This window comes from Asterias rubens, chromosome 16, assembly GCF_902459465.1.
Source record: "Asterias rubens chromosome 16, eAstRub1.3, whole genome shotgun sequence".
Lineage (NCBI taxonomy): Eukaryota > Metazoa > Echinodermata > Asteroidea > Forcipulatida > Asteriidae > Asterias > Asterias rubens.
This window is the reverse complement of record NC_047077.1, coordinates 10,801,405-10,823,420: the sequence shown is the minus strand read 5'-3', so window position 1 is coordinate 10,823,420 and position 22,016 is coordinate 10,801,405. Positions and strand designations below refer to the sequence as shown.

Genomic DNA, 22,016 nt, shown 5'->3' with positions numbered 1-22,016 from the left:
TCATACGCTTTTACAGAGAACACAATTATTTTTGTGACATTGTTATACTCATTTCTCAAAATCTACAACACCTCAGCACAATGTTAGTTAAATTTTAAGGGGAAGCTTTCTACTATCATTATCTTCAAACTGTGTAAGTTTATTGTAAATCAGTGGACATTGTGCTTTGTGTCAGAAAAAAGTACATAGACCCTTTAAAAGTGAATTCCACCGATCAGGCTTGTGTTTGTTGCTGCAAATTAGTGGAAAACTTTGAGTGTTGTTTGGGGTGATTTTTCACCTACCGTTTTTAAAGACAGTGGAAACTATTGGTAATTGTCAAAGACCAGTCTTCTCACTTGGTGTATCTCAACATATGCATAAAATAACAACCCTGTGAAAATTTGAGCTCAATCAGTCATCGAAATTGCGAGATAATAATGAAAGAAAAAAACACCCTTGTCACACAAAGTTGTGTGCTTTCATGATGCTTGATTTTGAGACCTCAAGTTCTAAATCTGAGGTCTCGAAATCAAAATCGTGGAAAATTACTTCTTTCTTAAAAACTACTCCACTTCAGAGGGATCCAATTCTCATATCATAATGTTTTATATTACCAACCTCTCCCCTTTACTCTTTCCCAGGTAAGGTTTTATGCTAATAATTAATTCTGAGTAATTACCGATAGTGTCCACTGCCTTTAAACCTGAAGTCTGAAATTATTTCTCATGATCTCTGTGTAAATAAATGTCTGTGCATCCCCATTAAATCTCAATAATTTCATGAGTACTGTTTGACATTCTCAAACAAAATCTCACATGAACATGATGAACTAATAATATACAAGGAAAAAAATCTTTACTAATCAGGCCCTTGTGGGAAAAACTAATTTTAAAAATTACTGGAAGTCAAAACAGTGATTTTTTTTTTTTGTCAATAAAAAAATATAAAAGGTCCTCCTCACTTTCTATGGTACAACTTTATTATATACTATGTACACACTGTTCGTGTATGGCACTGGGGTCCAACTCCCTAGAGCTGCTTACCAGCAAATTGTGTGTTTACTGTGGGAGTCTCCATTTGACAACACTGGTAACCGTAAGCAAAAAAAAGGCATGCTAACCTTCCATAAGTAACAACGCAAATTCATGGTGAATGCGCAAGCTGGCATTCTTGTTTTCTTACTAACCTGAAAAACTTAGCACGAAAATAGTTACCACGAAAAAATTGCTTTAAAGCAGTGGTATGTGAAATTGGCCCCTGAAGATAACTGTTTACATGAAACTTGCATCTTCAGGCCTACAAGTTACAGTGCAAGGCACTTTTGCTGGTCCTGGGATTTCGTTACTAGAGAGAGAGATGTATTTAAAGGCACTGGACACCTTTGGTAGTTGTCAACGTCTCCAACAGCTTGAGCAAGTTCTTTGTGAGTTCTACTGAAAGGTAAATCTCTCCTTTCATACACACCAAATATCGCCTTAATATGAAGCAGTGCACATTAGGTACCTGCGTGATTCAGCCATCGTAAAACTTCTTCCATCCAAATCAATGTGTTCCAAAAAGACGGATCGAGGGAAAAATAGTCTGTGCGTTTTGAATTTAAGTCTCAACTATGTGAGTATACAGGGAACAAGACCATCGGGGTTCTTCAATCTATTAAAAAATAACTCTGTACAGAAACTTTTAGTTTGATGTATACAAAACGAAGATAGATGCTACCTACACTCTACAGTCTAATCAATACATGTTTTTAAACATACAGTTGATGTAAGCCTAAAACAGTTAGTATCAAACCTGAGTCTAGTCCCTGCATCTTTGATAAGAAGCGCAACTTCCTGAAATGGAAAAAAATACTTCCCGGCGACTCTGTCGTTTTCCTCACAAGCTTTTGGAACCCGATTATTTAATATTTCAGCTGATTGGGGCTCAAATACAAGTCGAAAAACAACTAAGTCGCAGCGCCGTAAAAACAACAAATATCTGTACAGGCCTGTATACTTCATTTTTGAATGGGCACCAAGCCATTTTCCGTTAGTATAGGGCACCCTACATGTATTAGGAAATTGTAAATTTCTACTGGATCAGTTCAAGGGCACCAAGGCAATGAACAGGGGGCATGGACGCAAACGCCTTTGTTGCCTCCGTGAAGTACCATGTATCACGACCTGTCGGTACTTCTGTGACATGTGTCCGAAAATCCGGCTAACCAGAAATAGGTTACCAGCCAACTTGAGAAATCCCAATTTCCACTTTGGTCACATTTTGTTCCCCAAAAAATTGTTTTCTTTGAAGTCTTTTTCATTCTGGGAAGTTACGCTCTCCACTGCACTTTTGTCATATTTTTTATTTCGGTTAAATCTAGATCACACCCCTTGTTCCCCTCTCGTCCTTCCTGTGCGAGGAGATGGCCTGCAGCGCGATCATGTTATTGTCATCTTCTGAGTCGATGGTCGAGGAGGAACGAAATGACCTCATGCTACCCGAGACGAAGGTCGGGTCAAAGATGAACTTGTAGATGAGCGATGCCAAGACGCCTCCGGCGACTGGACCGGCGAGATAAACCTGTGAACATGAACAATGAAGGGAACAATTCAGTTATTGTTATAATACTGGGTTCTTAAATAGCACATACTACTGGACTGGTGAGATAAACGCGTACATGAAAAATGTGGGAACAGTTCAGTTATTGTAATAATACTGGGTTCTTAAATAGCACACAATTGTCCTGGTAGACTTGTGGACAATACATTAATTGTACGTATGTATGTCAACGGTGATAGCAAAACAGGTGTCTTGCAACTACCTCAACCGACCGCTCCTCTACAAGAGACTTCATGTATAATGCTGGAGACTACAGCAGTATCACGACGAGGTAGTTGCAAGAGAGCTGTTTCGCTATCACCACAACAGACATTTAACAGCTTGTCCATTACTCTCATGTTCTGGTAGTATACAATATTTGTTTAAGAACACCCCAACAGACTACTTATCATCTTCGTACACGTTACTTTCGTACGCGCGCCGTGTCACACGGAAAACCATGCACTATCACACGGCCGCCGTCTAGTAAACCTAAGACATATCATGTGACGCGCTGCGCTCTAAACCAAAGAAAAGGCAGAATATTTGTAAGGGGTGTTATAATATGTACTAGCTAAGCTAGATCAAGGAGCTTTACATTAAATCCATGTTCATTAGGCATACAAAGACCAATCCTCAAACTTGCTAAGCATACAACCCAAAGCTGCTTATACTAGAACCAAGGGGTGAATCCAACTTGATATCCATCGCTGATTATGATTCCCGATTACACATGTGTTATGACCGGAACAATTAATTTTAATATGGATATTTATAATTTCTTTCAAATCTATAATTTTGCATAATTTAAAGGCAGTGGACACATTGGTATTTACTCAAAATAATTATTAGCATAAAACCTTACTTGGTAACGAGTAATGGGGAGAGGTTGATAGTATAAAACATTGTGAGAAACGGCTCCTTCGAAAGTGACATAGTTTTCGAAAAAGAAGTAATTTTTCTGCGAATTTGATTTCAGATTTAGAATTTGAGGTCTCGAAATCAAGCATCTGAAAGCACAGAACTTTGTGTGACAAGGTATTTTTTCCTTCATTATTATCTTGCAACTTCGACGACCAATTGAGCTCAAATTTTCTCAGGTTTGTTATTTTATGCATATTATGTTGAGATACACCAAGTGAGAAGACTGGTCTTTGCCAATTACCAATAGTGTCCAGTGTCTTTAATTGCTTTTTTGATCATTACGGATATGAAATAGCAATTAACAACCTTATGTTAAATGTTCAACCTATGAAATTGCCCCACTCATCAAGGCCTCATCACTTCAACCAAACCCTGCCTTTTGATAACTTTTACTGTCGGCAAAACTAATTCCTACATTTGTCACTCTGCCAAAGGCCATAACATGAAGACTATAAACTTTTTAATGGAATGGTTGTTCATAAATCAATGCTGTGGAAATATTTCGTTTCTGCACCGCTGACAACATAAAGTAAATTTTCAGGTCATAATTTGTTAAAGGTGAAAGTACTTTCAAATTTAAACTGTTTTGGTGAAAAATACTAAGCCATGCTCCACGGGAGTATGCAACCATGTGAACAATTCCCACGGGCAATTTCATAAACAGAGTAGGCAATTAACATTTTAAAAGGTAATCAACTTCAAGGGATAGTCAAGAAATTTTATTGGTGCAAATTTTTTGCGGTATCCCTATTTTGTGTTGTATTCCGCTCTCTTCAATTTATCCCTGTTCTCCTCTGAGTTTCTGTAATCTATGTTTTCTTCCTTGTAACCCTTATTAACCTAGGGTGGCTTTTTGCCTCGTTTTGGGCAAACTTTAAAGCAGTGCTTTATAAAGTGTTCAATCTTAAACAAAACTATTATGTATGTATGTATTATTCACCTCAAGAAGGACCGGCCAGCCCTCAGATTTTCCGAGGACAACTGCAGAACTGAGCGACCTGGCAGGATTCATGCTAGCACCAGTGAACTCGTACTGAAACAAAATAAAAAAGATCACACATGTAACAAGGCCATTTGAAATCAAGGGCTTGGATTAATTGCACTTCGGGCCAAAATCCAGACCATGTAGCTCTAAACTTTTACTGGACCAAAATGTCTCGTCTAAGAGCAGAATACAAAGAAAGTATAGTAAATAGTACCGAACGTCCATAGCAGCACCCTTAACAACAGTCGTACATGCTTTACAATGTAGCTGTAATTTTGAACAGTTGTCAAGTGTATTATTGCACACCTTTTTGCCAACAGAGGGTGCTAACTAGTGCAATCGTGTAGCAAGTGAAGCACATTGCATGCCCAAGCTGGTCTCTGCATTCTTATGTGTAAATCACTGATAGTCAATAACTGATCAATCTAAATATGTTTCACTCGTCCTTGGACATTTTTTACTATTGGCTAAAATATACTTACTCCCCATAACGTATTTGTAAGGTAGGCCAGGCCGATGGGCAGAGCAACGAGCTTGGAGGCGAACCTGGTGGCCTCGATGGACGACACAAACGTAAACACCAAGAGAAACGTCATGAGAAACTCCAGCCCCATTGCCTGATGGGATGTGATCTGGGAGGTGACCATCGTGCTGCCCATGTTTCCCACGACCGACGTTGGCAAGAAACTGCAAGAAGAAAAGAACAAGAATAGAAATATAAACTTAAAATTCTGTATCCCTGACATACCTGATCTATACAAAATTAACATCCCCTATTAAACCGTTGCGGTAGAAAGGTTTGCGGTAACACCATGTAATGAATATATCTAATGAGTTGGGGATGGTTCTGAAAAAGTTTTATGGTTTCTTACTTGTGGCAGGTCATGGCTGAGCATTCTAGTCAGGGTTAACACACTTCAAAAACTCAAATTGTACTAACTTTGTAAGACCCTTTACAATGCCACCCTAAACCAAATTTGAGAAAAAAATAACTTGTGAATACAAAAGGGGAGAAAACCCAGACTTTACGCAACTTTATTACAGACAGCTCATCTTCGTTCTTTACGAGCTGATAAGAATTTCTTTTTACATTGTACAAGCTTCATCCATATTTACGAACGCAAACTCTGCATATATGGACTACAATGTTAAGATGTCTTGCTAGTTTAGAAAACATTAGGTGGAATCCTGACACAGTTTTCCCGCTTCATAAATTTGTTAAGAACGCAAGTACCCTGCACAGTTATGGACAAACATAAAAAATAAAAATAAATTTAAACCTTAGGTTGGAAAACATTGTGTGGAATTCTGACACAGTTTTCCGCACTTGAAACGCCTGGTTGATGGTCGCCTGGTGCGCTAGTGAACTTGAGATTCCATGAATGCTTGACATGGAATCTCCGATAACCTCTGACCCACGGCTGCATTCTAACTCATGCACAGCCCAGCTGCAGTGTTGCACCAATGTGTAATGTGTACAATGTACATAACAGGCATGCAATTGCTCGTTGAAAAAAAAAAAAAGAGGAAAATTTTCAAAGGCACAACGCAAGTGCGGAGCGAGGCAGCCGAAATGCCACGAGACACGATACCCACAATGGTACCCTAGAAAATGCTGAGGTTTATTATGCTCTTAGGTGGATTGTTAACATGTACTAGGCTTATTTTACATGATTGTATTTGTACACTGTTGTTGTTGTTGTTTTTTTTTTTTTTTTTTTTTTTTTTACGTTTTTTTTTTTTTTTTTTTTTTTTTTCACGTAAAAAAAAAGAAAGAAAAAAACGGAAACGCGGAAGAGTTGCATGCCTGCTCAAAGAAGTCAGCTACTAGGGCTAAAATTCGTGGGGAATCCACAAGACTGAATTGGACTTGTAAGTAACTCAAAATGTTCAGGCTTTAAAAACATCAAAAACACACAGCAACATTAACAGATAATGTAGGATTTCAAACCATTAGGAAAACAATGAGAGACATAACAAACAAAGCAAACAAAGCAAACAGAAGCCTAGGGATTGCCCAAAAGCGAACCAAATCACTATCCCTTTACATGTAGGTATCTAAGACATCACATACAATATGTAAGGAGTTGAACAAGTATTTTGAGAAGATTGGTCTTATTTGTCTTGTAAAGTGTACATGTATGTACTTCGATACTGCACAGAATTGAAAGATATTTATCAAACTCTCATATTATAAGTCAACTATTTGTTTCTAAACAATCATGACAATGAAGAAGCTTACATCATTAGTTAATTGAAAAACCGGTTATGGCTAGCCACTGGCCTGCTGCTGAAATCACTGGCCTCAGTCAGGCCTTCAGTCCAGTGTTAAAGACACTGGACACTATTCTAGCCCTATATAGGACTCTTTCTCTGTACACAGATACAGAGTCCTAATTATTGAGGCCCGTTTCTGGGGTGGAAAATTTTCAAAGCTTCATAACTCAAATCTTACCTGCAACAAGCCACTAATTACAACAATCACATTCTATGGCGGGATACATTTTTCTGCGGTGGGTTTTGGTCCTCATATATTCCTCACAAAACCGTAATTTTCGTGCAATAATGCAGCTCCCAACGTTAAAAAATTCCCGTTTTGATCGTTGTCTCACAGTGTTGTCTGTTGCCGTGCATACGCATATACATTCGCATGCAAGATGCATGATGCAAGACGCTTGGATCATCTGCTGCGCAATACATGTATGTAGAGAGTTTCTCACCAATCGACCATGAAACAGTACCAGTGAACGATTTCCCTTGTATAGCAGAGCAAATTGCGAAACAAAAATGTACCAAATCATCATTTGCTACTCAATATTACCAGTCAGTATGCACAAAATCTTTTCCAGTCAAAATATTTTGCTATGCCAAAAAAATACTGGATGAAATCGTTCCCTGAGTAACCAAAGAGTCTATTATTAGATTAAATATCAATTATCATCACTAATTTGTGGGTGCTTGGGTCAGAGGAAATAAATGAATCTCAAAATGCAACTTTGTTTTTATTTATAATAAAAAAAAAAAAATAAAAAAAAACAGCTTGCCAAGACTCCTGATAAAACTACATCTGACATGTAGTAGTAGAATGTTGTTTGTTTTTAAACCAGAAAAAAACATTGGAAACTACTGATGTTGGGAACCTTGGATCTAAAATATCTGGTTCATTTGAGGTACATGTACATGTACATGTATTACTTTGTTCATGTAAGCCTACACAGCCCTGATACTTCACAGAGGCAACGAAGGCGATTGCCTCCGTGTCCATTGCCTTGGTGCCCTTGAAATGCACCAGTATTGCCTTGGTGCCCTCGAAATGCACCAGTACAAATTTGCAATTTCCTTAGGGTGCCCTATACCAAGAAGAAAATGCCTTGGTGCCCTTGCCCTTTCAAAAATGAAGCATACAGCACTGCCTTCATTTGATGCATGTACAATTAAGATGATATTATGAAACCAATAAATATTTAAAAACTGAAGTTTAGGGTAGGTGGGTAAAAAAAAAAAAAAAAATTCATATTGACTATTTTGAAAGGCCCCTAAATCAAAACAACTGATCTTATCTTGAAAAAAATGTGGAAGGCCTATGCATTTAGGAAAAAATGTCAAGTGCATAAATCTCTACTGATTCAATCAATGCAAGTCGCAATCCGGCACGTGAGGTCAGCCATCATAAACTCTGTGAAGAGCACAGGGGGCGAGTCGGTAATAAATCTTCAACTTGTAAAAGAACTGGAACTTATAGCGGCTTAAATATTATATGTGGGCTAAGGGCGGCTTTGAGGCATTGCATGGTGAGGTATCAATATTGGTTTGCGGTAACACCATAGTGTGTATCTACTTGCCAAGTGGATTATGTTCTTTTAAGAACTTGTGTCTGCTTGGCATTCTACTAATGCAGAGTAGATTTTCCGAGTTCAGGAGACTTCTCAGTTCTGATAAGAACTGTCCTGCTTTGTAAAAACTGCATGTACATGTACTACCTGTATGGGCCGAAGGTAGAAAATCGGCCCAGACTAATTTTAGCTTGTAAAAGTAGATGGAGGGGACTTCTCATTATTAGCTTCACTTAACGCTACGACTAGCTTGCTCTAGTCATCGCCAACTAGCTTGCTCTAGTCATCGTCAGTAGACTGAAGATGTAGGGCCTAAATTAGACTTTTAAAATGTTGATCTTCCCTGCACACTCAAAACATTTTTTTTTTTTAAGTTTCCAAAAACTTGTCTGTCAACAACAAAATAAATAAATTTTATTCATGATAAGTGACAATTCATGTTAAGTTTTGTCCAGTGAACTTGTGAAATGGTTTTGCAAGGTGTAATGAGTAATGCAATTTTGTAATATTTTTAAGTGATGGTCAGCCGAGTAGATCGTTTGAATGCAAGAGTTTTTATATATATACAAAATCTGTCCATCAGCGTAAAATCTTCACCATTTACCTCTCGTTCTTCTCAAGTTCCCATCAGTTACAGACTGACAAATGCAAAAAGGTCGTAAGAACAGCATTTCATATTAAATTCTACCCCATAAATCCTCATTTTTTAAAATTGTGTTTACCAAAGATAACATTTTCCAGCAATTTTGGGTTTCTCTTCTTTTTTCCTCTTCTTTTTTGAAATTGAAAACTTAAATTAAATTTTCCGTTATTCCTTTTAACCCAACCGCCCACAATTTTGAATGACCCTGCTAAAAAAGGAGGTCAATTTTCAGAGTGGATTATTTTCTTAAAACTTAATACTTTTCCTGTGTCAGGAACTGTTTGTTATTTTGTTTTTATAAAACTCTGAAATCAAAGTACGTGAACTTGGCTTAAAATGATATTATCACGTTTCTAAAAACTTGCCTCTCAGCCAAAAACAACAAACCCAGAAACTTAATTTGTTGATTTCCTGACAATACAAGTTTATTTCCACTAGGCCAAGACTTTTGAGAGGTACAGTATTTACTATTTTGATCAACCCCTTTTTTTAAAGCTCCAGGCATTATGACCTCCTGTGATCCCAAACAGCATCACTCATGCAGTCACAACACAAAAGGTATCAAGCAGGATTGTCAAATGTTAACGTGAATTTCATATTAAATTCTAACCCCAAAACCCTCATTTTTTCTGAAATTGTTTTACTTAAGATGCCATTTTCCCTGGCCTACCCTTTCCAGAAGGTATTTTGATCATAAAACCTCCTTTTTTCCAAAGCTCTAGGCATATAACCTCCTGTGATCCCAAAACAGCATCACTCATGCAGTCAAAACACAAAAGGTATCAAGCAGGGTTGTCAACTCCAATGTGGATTTCTCCCTCAAGGCAGGTTTTGCCAAAGCTTGCTCTGTAGGAATTTCTGGCGTAATGCTTCTGATTAGCGTATTATGAATGCCATGCGTTGGTCGTGTGCTACTGATGTTGGTGTGCGCTTGACCCTATTAAAAAAGCACGCGGCCAACATGATAATTGTCAAAGACCAGTATCTGCACTTTGTACTTGTCACTGTACATGTATGACCCAAATAGTAAACCTGTGAAACTTTAGGCTCAAAGTTTTATGGGTGTTTTTGTATAGTCCTCTGAGGATTTCTTACAAGCCCCATAGCTTATTTTGTACAAAAATGTACATTTTTCTAATACTTTTTCTTTAATAATAATAATATGATAACAACGAAAACTTAATAGTGCTAAAGTCCGCCTAAAAGACGCCTCACAGAGAAGCAATCTAAAAAGCAAATGCTAAAAAACACTAATCTTAGTAATTCATCATTTACAAACCAACAACATTCAAAAACAGCAATACAATTATAAAAACACACTAAAAAGTCTGAAAATGATCCATCCCTAAAACCTAAACCGGCCAGAAGCAGTTCTAAGCAAACAAATTTATATTTTTAATATTTAATACAAATGTCACGAACACCTTGTACATGTGTATCTGAATGCAGTCTTCCCAAACTGACTAATTGTAAAGGAAGAATAAACATACCATTGCAGGCATTGTACAAACACTGCATTGTGTACAATATCCATGTAGACTCCCAATGAATTAATAGGTATACACCATACACACGTGCGCCTTTCATATAAACGAGCAATGTGTGCGGTGGGTAAGTGTGTAAGCTTTAAAAGGGCCACGCTTTTTAACAAAACCAACCTAGCATGACCATACATACATGTACTGTTCTGTGATACATCGTACCCCATAGGCCTAATGTTACATTTTGTCATTTATTGCACTTTTTGTTGAGGTTTTTTTACCATCGTTTTTTTTAGTCTTGCATGGATTACTCAATGAAAATGTCACCTCACCAACCACAATGTTACTTTTTCTGCTCAACAATAACTTTATGAGCAACACCTGTATGTTAATGAGACGCCCTCACTCTAAGGTCACAAGATGTCTCCCGCAGATAAGATAAGATCCCCCCTCTATTTGAACTGCAGTGGACTCACGTTCACAATCACACACACGTTCACAATCACACAAGCCTGTTTACCAAGCTTGCAATCTCCACCATCGCCCTTGAAGTATTATATTGTATGCACACTGACAGTTCGCTGTTTGGGTTAGAGTGTACTCTATCTAGTCAAATAAACAGTGACTGTCAATTATGGGTAGGGTGGACACAAAAAAACATTGCAGGTAAAAATAGACATTTAGTTAAAAACACACGGTCTGTGAATATGTAAGGCCCTTTTCCGAGCCGTGGCTTCGGCTTTTGTCTCCAGCCATGCCCTCTGGAGCTCCACTGTATTTTTGAAATACTTTCTGTTTGGGGCTTGGTTCCATTCTTTGAAGCCAGAGTTGAAGGCTCGAAGCCTGTATTTTGTTCTGAACCAAATAGATAAATTCAATAAGTGAACTTACATTGTAACGACTATACCTACAAGCATGATGAAACACGGTAAAACATGTTTATTGTCAAACATGTACATGTGCAGAAACACAAATTGACCCTGCAACCAATTTCCTGAAACCCTAGGATAAATCCTATCGCGAGTTAGGACGAGTTACCTGTCCTAACTTAGGATGGGTTCAATGCGTCCTGATGTATTTTGATACGGAGCTGAACCCGTCCTAAGTCCTAAGATTAATCGTAAGTTTGGACGAGTTTGGTGTAATCGACGGCTGCAACCATTACTCTTCCACGAGTGTTCAAGGTTCTTACACACAGGACTACATGTAACTTACACAGGACCTACACGTTATGGCTTTAAATGTCCCATCTGTACACAAAGCAAGTATAATTGCGTCTGCTTTCCCAATGACACAATTAAGGTCAAGATCAGGACTCGAACCCATACTCTGTTGATCAGAAACACCAGAGCTGGAGTTCGGTGACTTAAACTGCCCTGTCACAACACCACATTGTCATAATTGGTCTTTAATTGACAGCAAAGATAATTTTGATGCAAATTTCAATGAAGCCTGCCTTTAAACACCTTACAAATGTAGAGGTATTGCAAATATACCGCTCACTATAACCACACAATAGATACCGGCAGAAAAGTCTAAAAGATATTTCCAGAATGTGATCTGACCTTCCTTGTTCAACTGGTGTTTTTCCAAAAGATCTCACAATCAAATCAAGGCCACTGCAAGAATTGTCAACAACCACACTTTTTCTATGGCTCGTGGATAGGCCTATGTGTACATGTACGTGCTTGCTTGAACACACACTAAAAACGAAACAACGTCACGGTTAGACGGTTTTGAGTTTGACATTTTTCAACAATTAAGAGAGTTTAATCATCCAAACAAGGCACACTTCAAAACTACACAAACTTTGTTGATGCACGCTTCAGTTTCCATTGTACAATGTATGTAAAAAAAAAAATACTGTAAACACGCCTATTTACAAAATGGATTTTGAGTGCATTTTAAAAGTGCAAGTAGAATGCTAAAGGATGGTTTAGTTTGGTAATCACTCTTAACATGGATGGCAAATGCAATCAAAACTTTGGCTAGATTCGATTAGCCTCTACAGCAGCTTTCGTTAGTATAGGGCATTTTGAGAAACATTTCACTGCAATGTAATGTGGATTGTGGTTCTAGGTAAAAAGATCACTTTTCATGCCCCCAAAAATTGAATCTGAGAAGTGTCACTGTCAGTAATGTTTCTGAGATTGTGTATTCCTACTCAGGATTGTTCTTCCTGTGTGGACATCTGCTCCGAATGGTCAGCAATGTCTCAAAAACACAACCACCTTCCAGTGAGGCCAAGGTCTAGATACATCCCCGTATCACCTGAAAATGTCCCCGCAGCCGATTTCACGAAACGCTAGGATCAGTCCTATCTCGAGACTTAGGATGAGTTCAATGCGTTCTACGTGTTTTGATACGAAACTGAACCCGTCCTAAGTCCTAAGATTAATCCTAAGTTAGGAAAAGTTTGGTGAAATCATTGGCAGGCAACTTTGTTTAAAATAAATTGCCTCACTAGAACTTTAAAAGCAATGGCAATATTGGTAAATGCTCAAAGTAATTGTTAGCATACATGTACGCAAAATGCATTGTAAAAACTTACTTGGGTGTTGAGCAATAGAGAGCTGTTGTTAGTATAAAACATTGTGAGAAACGACTCCCTCTGAAGTAAAATACATTCAGTTTTTGAGAAAGAAGTAATTTCTCACTTAAATATTTGACCTCAGCTGAGCTCTCAAATTCAAGCATCCGAAAGCACACAACTTGTGCGACAAAGGTGTTTTTTCTTTGATTATTCTCTCGCAGCTTCGATGACCAATTGAACTCACACTTTCACAGGTTTGTTATTTTAAATGCATATGAGATACACCAAGCGGGGAAACTGGTCTTTGACAATTACCAAAGGTGTCCAGTGCCTTTAAAATACTGTTTGAATAAAGCCTTACAATTTTTTTTTTTTTTTAAGCTGGATCAGCTCAATTAATCATTAATACTTCGGGTCGGTGTCAACTCTTTTGTTTTGGTTTACTTGTTACTTTTTCTCTTTCAGTTTGCCAAAATGTGTATAATTTCATTGTCCATGACACAATGCTTTCGATTGTATTTACTCAAAAACTCGACAATGATTCACCATCTGGAAAGGCTTGGTGGGAAAATCATTTCAACATCTGGACTTGTTTTCATAAAGCTGTAACAAATCAGGATGTACTTTTGTTACAGCTTTAATGTACAATGTAATACCAAATATATGCACAATAACTTGTGTTTTAGGCATTTCCTAAGTACTATATAATACTGTTTTAAAAAAACTATCTGTCATAAACGGCTCTGCACTCCATGTTCAGTAGGCCTACATTACAGTCTACATTGATCTTTATTGGCTGACAGTCTCCAACCGCGACAATTTTCATCTTTTTTAGAGGGCAAGGCTATTCTCATCTAAACCTGTAAGATGTGTGAGAAAACTTTTGATGGGGCACCAAGGCTAAGACAAAAGACGCCACTACGCCTCCCTGTATTGCCTGGTCTGACCTTTAAACCTGTTCAGTGTACGGGAAACTTTCTAAGGGGCACCAAGGCTTAAAGACAGTGGACACTATTGGTAATTGTCAAAGACCAGTCTTCTCACTTCGTGTATCTCAACATATGCATAAAATAACAAACCTGTGAAAATTTGCACTCAATCGGTTGTAGAAGTTGCGAGATAATAATGAAAGAAAAAAAAAACCTTGTCACACGAAGTTGTGTGCTTTCTGATGCTTGATTTTGAGACCTCAAGTTCTAAACTTGAGGTCTCAAAATCAAATTCGTGGAAGATTACTTCTTTCTCGAAAACTATGGCACTTCAGAGGGAGCTGTTTCTCACAACGTTTTATACTATCAACCACTCCCCATTACTGGTAATAAAGAAAGGTTTTGTGATGATAATTATTTTGAGTAATTACCAATAGTGTCCACTGCCTTTAAGACAAAAGAGGCCATAGCCCTGGCTGTATTATTGCCTGGTCTGATCTATTTATAAACCTGTTCAGTGTACGCAAAACTTTCTAAGGGGCACCAAGGCTAAGACAAAAGAGGTCATAGCCCCCATGTATTATTGCCTGGTCTGATCTATAAACCTGTTCAGTGTACGGGAAACTTTCGAAGGGGCACCAAGGCTAAGACAAAAGAGGTCATAGCCCCCATGTATTATTGCCTGGTCTGATCTATAAACCTGTTCAGTGTACGGGAAACTTTCGAAGGGGCACCAAGGCTAAGACACAAGAGGTCATAGCCCCCATGTACTATTATTGCCTGGTCTGATCTATAAACCTGTTCAGTGTAAGGGAAACTTTCGAAGGGGCACCAAGGTAAAAACAAAAGAGGCCATGGCCTCTGTGGAGCCCTGTATTGTATTGACTGGTCTAACCTAAATACTCAGAAGAGATTCGTGTAGTCAATAGATTCTCACCCACACGAGTTTGTACACACTCAGCCACTATAGTATTCCTTTGAAGCTGACGACAACGTCTGCAAGGCTTTTGTTTAAAATCTAGTCCAGAATAATCCGCCAGACATTTTCTTTTTATAATGCAACCCACAACTCGTAATACTAAAGTGACAGGCGTCTGTTATTGTTTTGTCCACAAATCTTCCAAAAGCGCCACTGGGGCATCTTTGTTTAATTGTTGTCCAGGGCCGCGAAAACTCACGATTCTTTTTACAATACCGGTCAGGAATAAAAGCGGATGGTGCCGTTCCCATGGCTATCCATACCTCCATACCTCTGAGAGTGAGCGCAGGGGGTTCGTTTTTCGGCATCGGTCCGTCGCCACATCTGTCAGTAATCACAGCTTGACCCACACTTCGCCCTGCGTCACACGACTGACCTACCATCATGTTCAGGGTCACGAGTGTCGCATGTGGCTGGAATACACAGGACTGGGGTGAGGGGGGAGCTTTGTAGCATCGGGTCTAAGGACAATAGGCCAAATCATATAGACCTGTATTTTGTGTTTGCATTAATTGGGCAACACGTGCGCTTGATATACACATAATGAATGTTTATGAGTGCAATGGTGCGAATATGTTCATGAGTTGAAAGATGGAATGTTCTATTCAACGAGGCGGAGCCGAGTTGAATGGAACATTCCAGCTTTCAACGAATGAACATATTCGCACCATTGCACGAATGAAAAACATTCATTATTTGTTTTATATAACATCCAAGTAGAACTTTGTCATTTTGATTGAAAGAAACAACTTTCAAAACAAACAATTTCAACTGTAGAAGCCGAATGCTAGTAATTTTACTATGCCTTCTTGCAGTAACACCTGCTGCGTTACCAAAGACACGCGCACGCAGTGATGTTTTTACTCAGCTTTTTCGTTCCATCCGAAAAGTACCATTGCACGCTGGCAGCGTGCCAGCGTGCAATGGTACTTTTCGGATGGAACGAAAAAGCACGGCGAGTGACTCAGCGTGCAATGGTACTTTTATTTGCTATCACGTGACGGACAATCCTCCAATCAAATGGCAAGGATCTGCTTGGGTGTTATATAAAGACTACTAATCCGTGAAAAAAAACACACAATGATTTGATCTATTTATACAGTGTATAGCGTAATTGTTTGATTACAATACTGTATGCAGTGTACACCATGCATCAATTTCAATAGAAACTGGCAAGGTCTAGTGTCACTGTCAGAGACCTTTCAGGAATACTTTTTTGGTTCAATGGTAAATTGAAACTTGCAAAAAAAAAAAAAACATAAAAAACAAAATAAGTTATATCATTATTAATCATGAATCATACGGACAAGGAATTTTTTGGGGAAAATTACTTCTTTCTCGAAAACTATGGCACTTCAGAGGGAGCCGTTTCTCACAATGTTTTATACCATCAACCTCTCCCCATTACTCGTCACCAAGAAAGTTTTTTGCTAACAATTATTTTGAGTAATTACCAATAGTGTCCACTGCCTTTAAGTAGTAGCCAAGCTACTAAATTGGGGGTTTAAAACAATGTTAACAACCTTTTGTGGTCAAATCAACAATTTGTCTGAGCATCTTGAAGATTCTTCACAGGCACTACTACATGTACATGAAGACATATTGTGAGAATGCGAGTTAGAGAAAAATGCAAACCTAACAAATTGTGTCGCTTTTATCAGTGAGGAGGGATTAATGTTGTTTCAAAAGCTTATTTCAATATAAAACAAAACAAAATAAATTATCAAGGTTAAATTTTAAGTGGAAACATTGATGCAATGCAAGTGTATCTCTTTTCTTTTTTTTTCTTTTTTTCGTTTTTTTTTCTATCCTACTACAATGTTAGACAGCTCTGAAATTGGCACCATGCATGTCTGAAAAAAATGGAGGGAAACCAACATGTGGTCTGCCTGTTCATAAATCAAAACACTACGTTGGTTTTAAATTGATCGGCATGATTCGATTGTTTTCGTTTGGCTGATTGCCAAGAGCTGTTGAGATTCTTCCTTGCATTATAGTGTATTGTGATTTTATTTCTCTTTGTCTTGAAAGTCTAGGATTCGGGTACTTTTCAAAATGTCCACAGATTGACATTAAACTTACAGGGTATGAAGATAATGATAGTGGGTCATTCCATGTCAAATCAACCAGCGGTCCCCAGGTGACCCCCTCAGATGTTGATGAAACTTCATCAGAATGATTGGATGTGGCTCAACGGAACACTAGAAAGCTTCCCTTCAAACATTACTGACTGAGGTTGTGTAGTTTTTGAGAAATGAGTAAAACAAGTCGCAAAACAATTTTCGTCTCAGGAAGACGAACATTATTTTAGCAAGTAAAATCCAATTAACCAATTATGATATTATACCAAAACCATAGCATAACTGGGTAATACGTTTTTACATGCTGAAACTGAGACGAAAATTATTTGTTTTACTCATTTCTCAAAAACTACAGCACCTCAGTAAGTTAAATTTCAAGGGAAGCTTTCTACTATCATAATCTTCAAACTGTGTAAGTTTAATGTAAATCTGTGGACAATGTGTTTTGTTAGGAAAAAGTACATACATGTACATGTAGACCCTTTAAAATGCATCTTGTTTTTTTTTTTTTTTTGCAAAATTTATTCTATACAAAAAATTATTTTTAATATAGGCCTATCATGTAAATGCAGGATATGCATCTTTCCTTGTAAGGACACTGGACACCTTTGGTAATTGTCAAAGACAAGTCTTCTCACTTGGTGAATCTCAACATAATAATAACAATAATAATAATACACAGTTTTTATACAGCGCTTCACACAAAAAAGCCTCGAAGCGCTTTACAAGAGAAAACATGTAAGGACCCACTCTATGATCTCATGCATGAAATAACAAACCTGTGAAAATTTATGCTCAATTAGTAGTCAAAGTTGCGATAGAGTATTGGAAGAAAAAACATCCTTGTCGCACAAGTTGTGTGCTTTCAGATGCCTTGAATTTGAGACCTCAACGAAGATTTTTCAGAGAGAAATCACATCTTTCTAAAAAACTATGTTACTTCAGAGGAAGCCGTTTCTCACAATGTTTTATACTATCAACAGCTCTCCGTTACTCGTTACCAAGTAACTTTTTATGCTAAAAATTATTTTGAGTAATTACCAATAGTGTCCTGCCAGCTCCTTTACTGTAAAGCCATTGGACACATTTGGATCAGAAAAATAATAATAAATCACAGATTTACAAATAACTTACAGGGTTTACAGAAGGTAATGTTGAAAGACTTCTTCTCTTGAAATATTATTCCATGAAATGCTTTACTTTTTGAGAAAACATTAAAACAATTATCAATTCTCGAAACACATGTCATGACACGGCGAAACATGCGGAAACAAGGGTGGGTTTTCCCGTTATTATCTCCCGACTCCGATGACCGATTGAGCCTTAATTTTCACAGGTTTCTTATTTTATTAAGTTGTGATATTACGAAGTGTGGGCTTTTGGACAATACTGTTTACCGAAAGTGTCCAATGGCTTTAAGGGAGAAGGCTTTTAAAAAAAAGTGAGGACAATGAATGAGCCATCACTTATTCAGCACAGACTACAATTGATGTCAACAAGGCACTGATAGTTTTAATAGTTTGGCTTACCCCTTTAGGAGAAGCACGGCAGTCGCAGCACCTAGGAACTGAGCTGCTATGTAGAACAACCCTTGTATGATACCAGTATGTCTGATGAGCATGAACGCTGCAGTAACTGCTGGGTTTAAATGTGCTCCGCTGATGTGCTCAAAACAGTGTACCAATGTCACCACTGCAAATCAAAATGATAAAGAAATCCACAGTCAAGATTCAACAGTCAGAGTTAACAATAAATAGAATTGAAAAAATCCATTTATGTTTTTTAAAAACCTCATAAATTCAACCCCCTCGCGAGAACCAGAGGTTCAACAAAAAGGTGGTGGTGGGGGGGTCCCAATATTAGTACACCCAGGCAATAAATAAAATTGAAAAAATCCATGTATATTTTGTTAAACCTAATAAATTCAACCCCCTCGTCCAGAACCAGAGGTTCAACAAAAAGGTGGGGGGGGGGGGGGGGGGGTACCCAATTACAGTAGACCCCTCTAGAGTCTTTCAGAAACAACCTGGGTCCAATTTCATTAGAGCTGCTAAGCACAAAAATTTGCTAAGCATGAAATTTCTTCCTTGATAAAAACAGGATTACAAACCAAATTTGAATTTGTTGCATATTCCTTCTGTTACTGGTATTCAACTGTTGAAAATCACATGAAAATTTGGTTGGTAATCCTGTTTTTCTCAAGGAAGAATGCTTAGCAGCTTTATGAAATTGGGCCCTGCACTTTCTCTTTCATTCAGGACCAGTTAATCAGAAGGGTTTACCCTCTTGTACCCTTCTTGAGCCCACTTCTCTAACTTAATATTAGCATATTAATGCCACAAACCGCACTAAGCCCAATACAACCCGTTTGTTGCCTTGAGGGATCAATTCAATGCAATAATTTCAAGCTAGCGAGTTTATGGACTTATTGTCAATGAATGTTTCCACAAGGTTAGCTCTTATATACTCCTGACCGTAAACGACTTTAAACAAAAATAGTATAGAAAATACTCCCCGCAGGGTTGAACAGCGGGTGTACTGAATGGCTTGATCAAATTCATCAAAGTGCATTAACAGGTCTTTGTAAAGTAAAAGTGCGAGCCTAACTACTTGATCTGATAAGTGAAATGTGGAGTACATGTTTTATTTTATTTTATAATAACGGTTGAACAGTTGGAATATTGGGAAAACAAATAAAACGGGACAAATATTTAAATGGGACTGCGTACACTTTGATTCTAACGAGTTTCCTGAATAGGGGCAATTTTACACTGGATCGCACAGGCTAGATGCCAGTTGTTTTAGAATCGGGCCAGTAAATAAAACTTGTTAGCAATTTTTTGTCTTCAAAATCAGACTACTTTTTTCATATTTCATACTAACTACTTCGTATTTGGGTAACAGCGTCGCGGCCGAGCAGTCTAACGCACTAAATTCAAGTTCTGGTGGCCGGTGGGCCGAGTCATCACAATAGACCTTTATTACGCTGTCACCATCTTCATGGTCTTGGTCATGTTCCCTGTTTCCATTAACAGCAATGAATGCTAACATTCATTGCGCATGGCATCTGACTATTATTTCGTCCAGCCTCAGTTTGGTTACAATGAGTTGGAATGGAATAAAATCACACCGTGAAAAAGGTCTATACACTGTGGTTGGGTGGTTTGTTGTAAGCAGCTGAGTTTGCAGGTCAGTTTATTCTGTAGTTGCGATTATGTAACCGTCAACCTCCAATGTATCGCACCTACTAATTATGTTGACTAATGGTTGAGTTAATAAAAACAGAGAAAAAATGAAATAATCAAGAACACATTTTCTAGACCCAGTAAAAGTAAGGTGTTGCACTCTTTTATTTTCCAATTTTGACATTCCGGTTGTACTACATGTACGTATACAACAGCCAGTTACCCAGAATAGATGTCAAAAACAAATGAACACAATTAAATTAAAGGATAACATTGCAGTACACTACAGCCCCCTAGTTAATGGTTCATAGTTAAATTGTATGTTTTTAATTCTTACCGGTTTGTCAAAAACAGTAATTTAAATAAGAGTAAAGACATACCTCCAAAGTTTTTAGAATTTGAATTTCGGTCAATTGATGGATACAATAATGTTTTAATAAAGTCCCCCTTTTGCTGGGTTCACTCTGTATTGTAAAAGGGTGTAATATGTCATTGTCAATGTCGTCAAATGTGTTAACTTAAGAATAAAACTTTACAAATTGAATCCCATTCTCGGAATGTTAACACTCAACAGCATCACAACCAGTCGAGTTAAAAAAGGAGGCTTCTTAACATTACACATGTTAACGTCACATTGTATCTTTTTAGTGTTCAATAACTGGATAAAGTTTTTATTTGTACAAGTTATGTTTTCTGAGGAATATTACTAGCACATTTTGTATTGATTGATGGGGATGTTGGCATGAAATAAAAGTATCTATCTGTAATGAATAAAAAGGGTCCCCTGTGTCCTGTGAGTGGTGAGCCGGAGAGCCTTCTAACTAGTAATAATAATATGTCTAAGAAAATTAGAGAAATACTGACTTGGACCATCATGGAGGTAGAATTAGAGAATTTGATATGTACCTCCATGATTCAACTATCATCAATCATAAATCATCATATTTGATTATCAACCAAATTCATAAAACTCTGCTGACTAATCATGCTAATGAATTACTCAAATTTTAAATAGACAGCATAAACTTACCTGCAAAACCAAGTGTCAAGCCCAGTCTGACAACATCTACCCCAATGGTTGAGTCCCACTGTAAATCCACCATGCATGCCACCACCATGAAGAAGAACGTACCGATGCACTCAGCCACAACGCTCCGGCAGAACTCGGCCGAGCAATACCACCCCCGCTCGGTAGACTGTTTGCCCCCAGCACGGCGACGCGACGACGACCCCGGAGTTGTATTCCGGTTGGACGTTGTCGAACTTCGTAAATCGTACGAAGTGTGGGCCATTTTTTTCGTGGGAATAAATCGGTTGATCTAAACGTCAGTGTCAACTCCTATTGAATCGGATCCCTCCTTTACACCAAATCACTCACTGGATCAAAAGAATTATCTCCATGTTTTACTCTGAAAACAAGACAGTTCATAACTTCTAGCAAGTGTATAGATACCTATAACTTCACACAGTACCAGCGCAGCACATGCGATTATACGAAAATGGACGGTTGGTTGCTTGCTACAGAATTTGTGTATGTTTTGTGTACAAGATACATCCCATTGGAATTGCGCACACACGTTGATTGCATTGCTGGCCTCCCCATATCCACACACACACTGTACTCATTGCATGACCGCTGTGTGTTTACGTATGAACTTTGAACTCAGTACCACATCGTTCACACACAATTCTCGACCCCAAACATTGAAATGGCATCTCTTGCAATACAATGGGTTCGAGTATGAGTAGAACGCCCTCCTGTGGGATGGGTCTCAATTTTTACATGAATGAATGAAACTAGCGGGATGCCGCGCTTCGCTTCGCGCGGCACCCCGCTAGATGAGGAGGATTCTAGTATACAAATGTTGTAAAAGGTAATGTGGG

The 22,016-nt window shown here is 38.1% G+C and overlaps 1 protein-coding gene across 1 annotated transcript; it reads right to left on the bottom strand.

The window, feature by feature from the left end:
• Positions 1-618: 618 nt before the first annotated feature.
• On the bottom strand, positions 619-21,696 carry LOC117301163 (aquaporin AQPAe.a-like). The gene is made up of 5 exons (XM_033785065.1): positions 21,163-21,696; positions 18,477-18,639; positions 4,951-5,155; positions 4,424-4,516; positions 619-2,541 (listed from the first exon to the last, which is right to left on the bottom strand). The coding sequence occupies exons 1-5, from the start codon at positions 21,422-21,424 to the stop codon at positions 2,338-2,340; spliced, it is 927 nt and encodes a 308-aa protein (XP_033640956.1). The 5' UTR covers positions 21,425-21,696; the 3' UTR covers positions 619-2,337.
• Between the last annotated feature and the right edge of the window lie 320 nt (positions 21,697-22,016).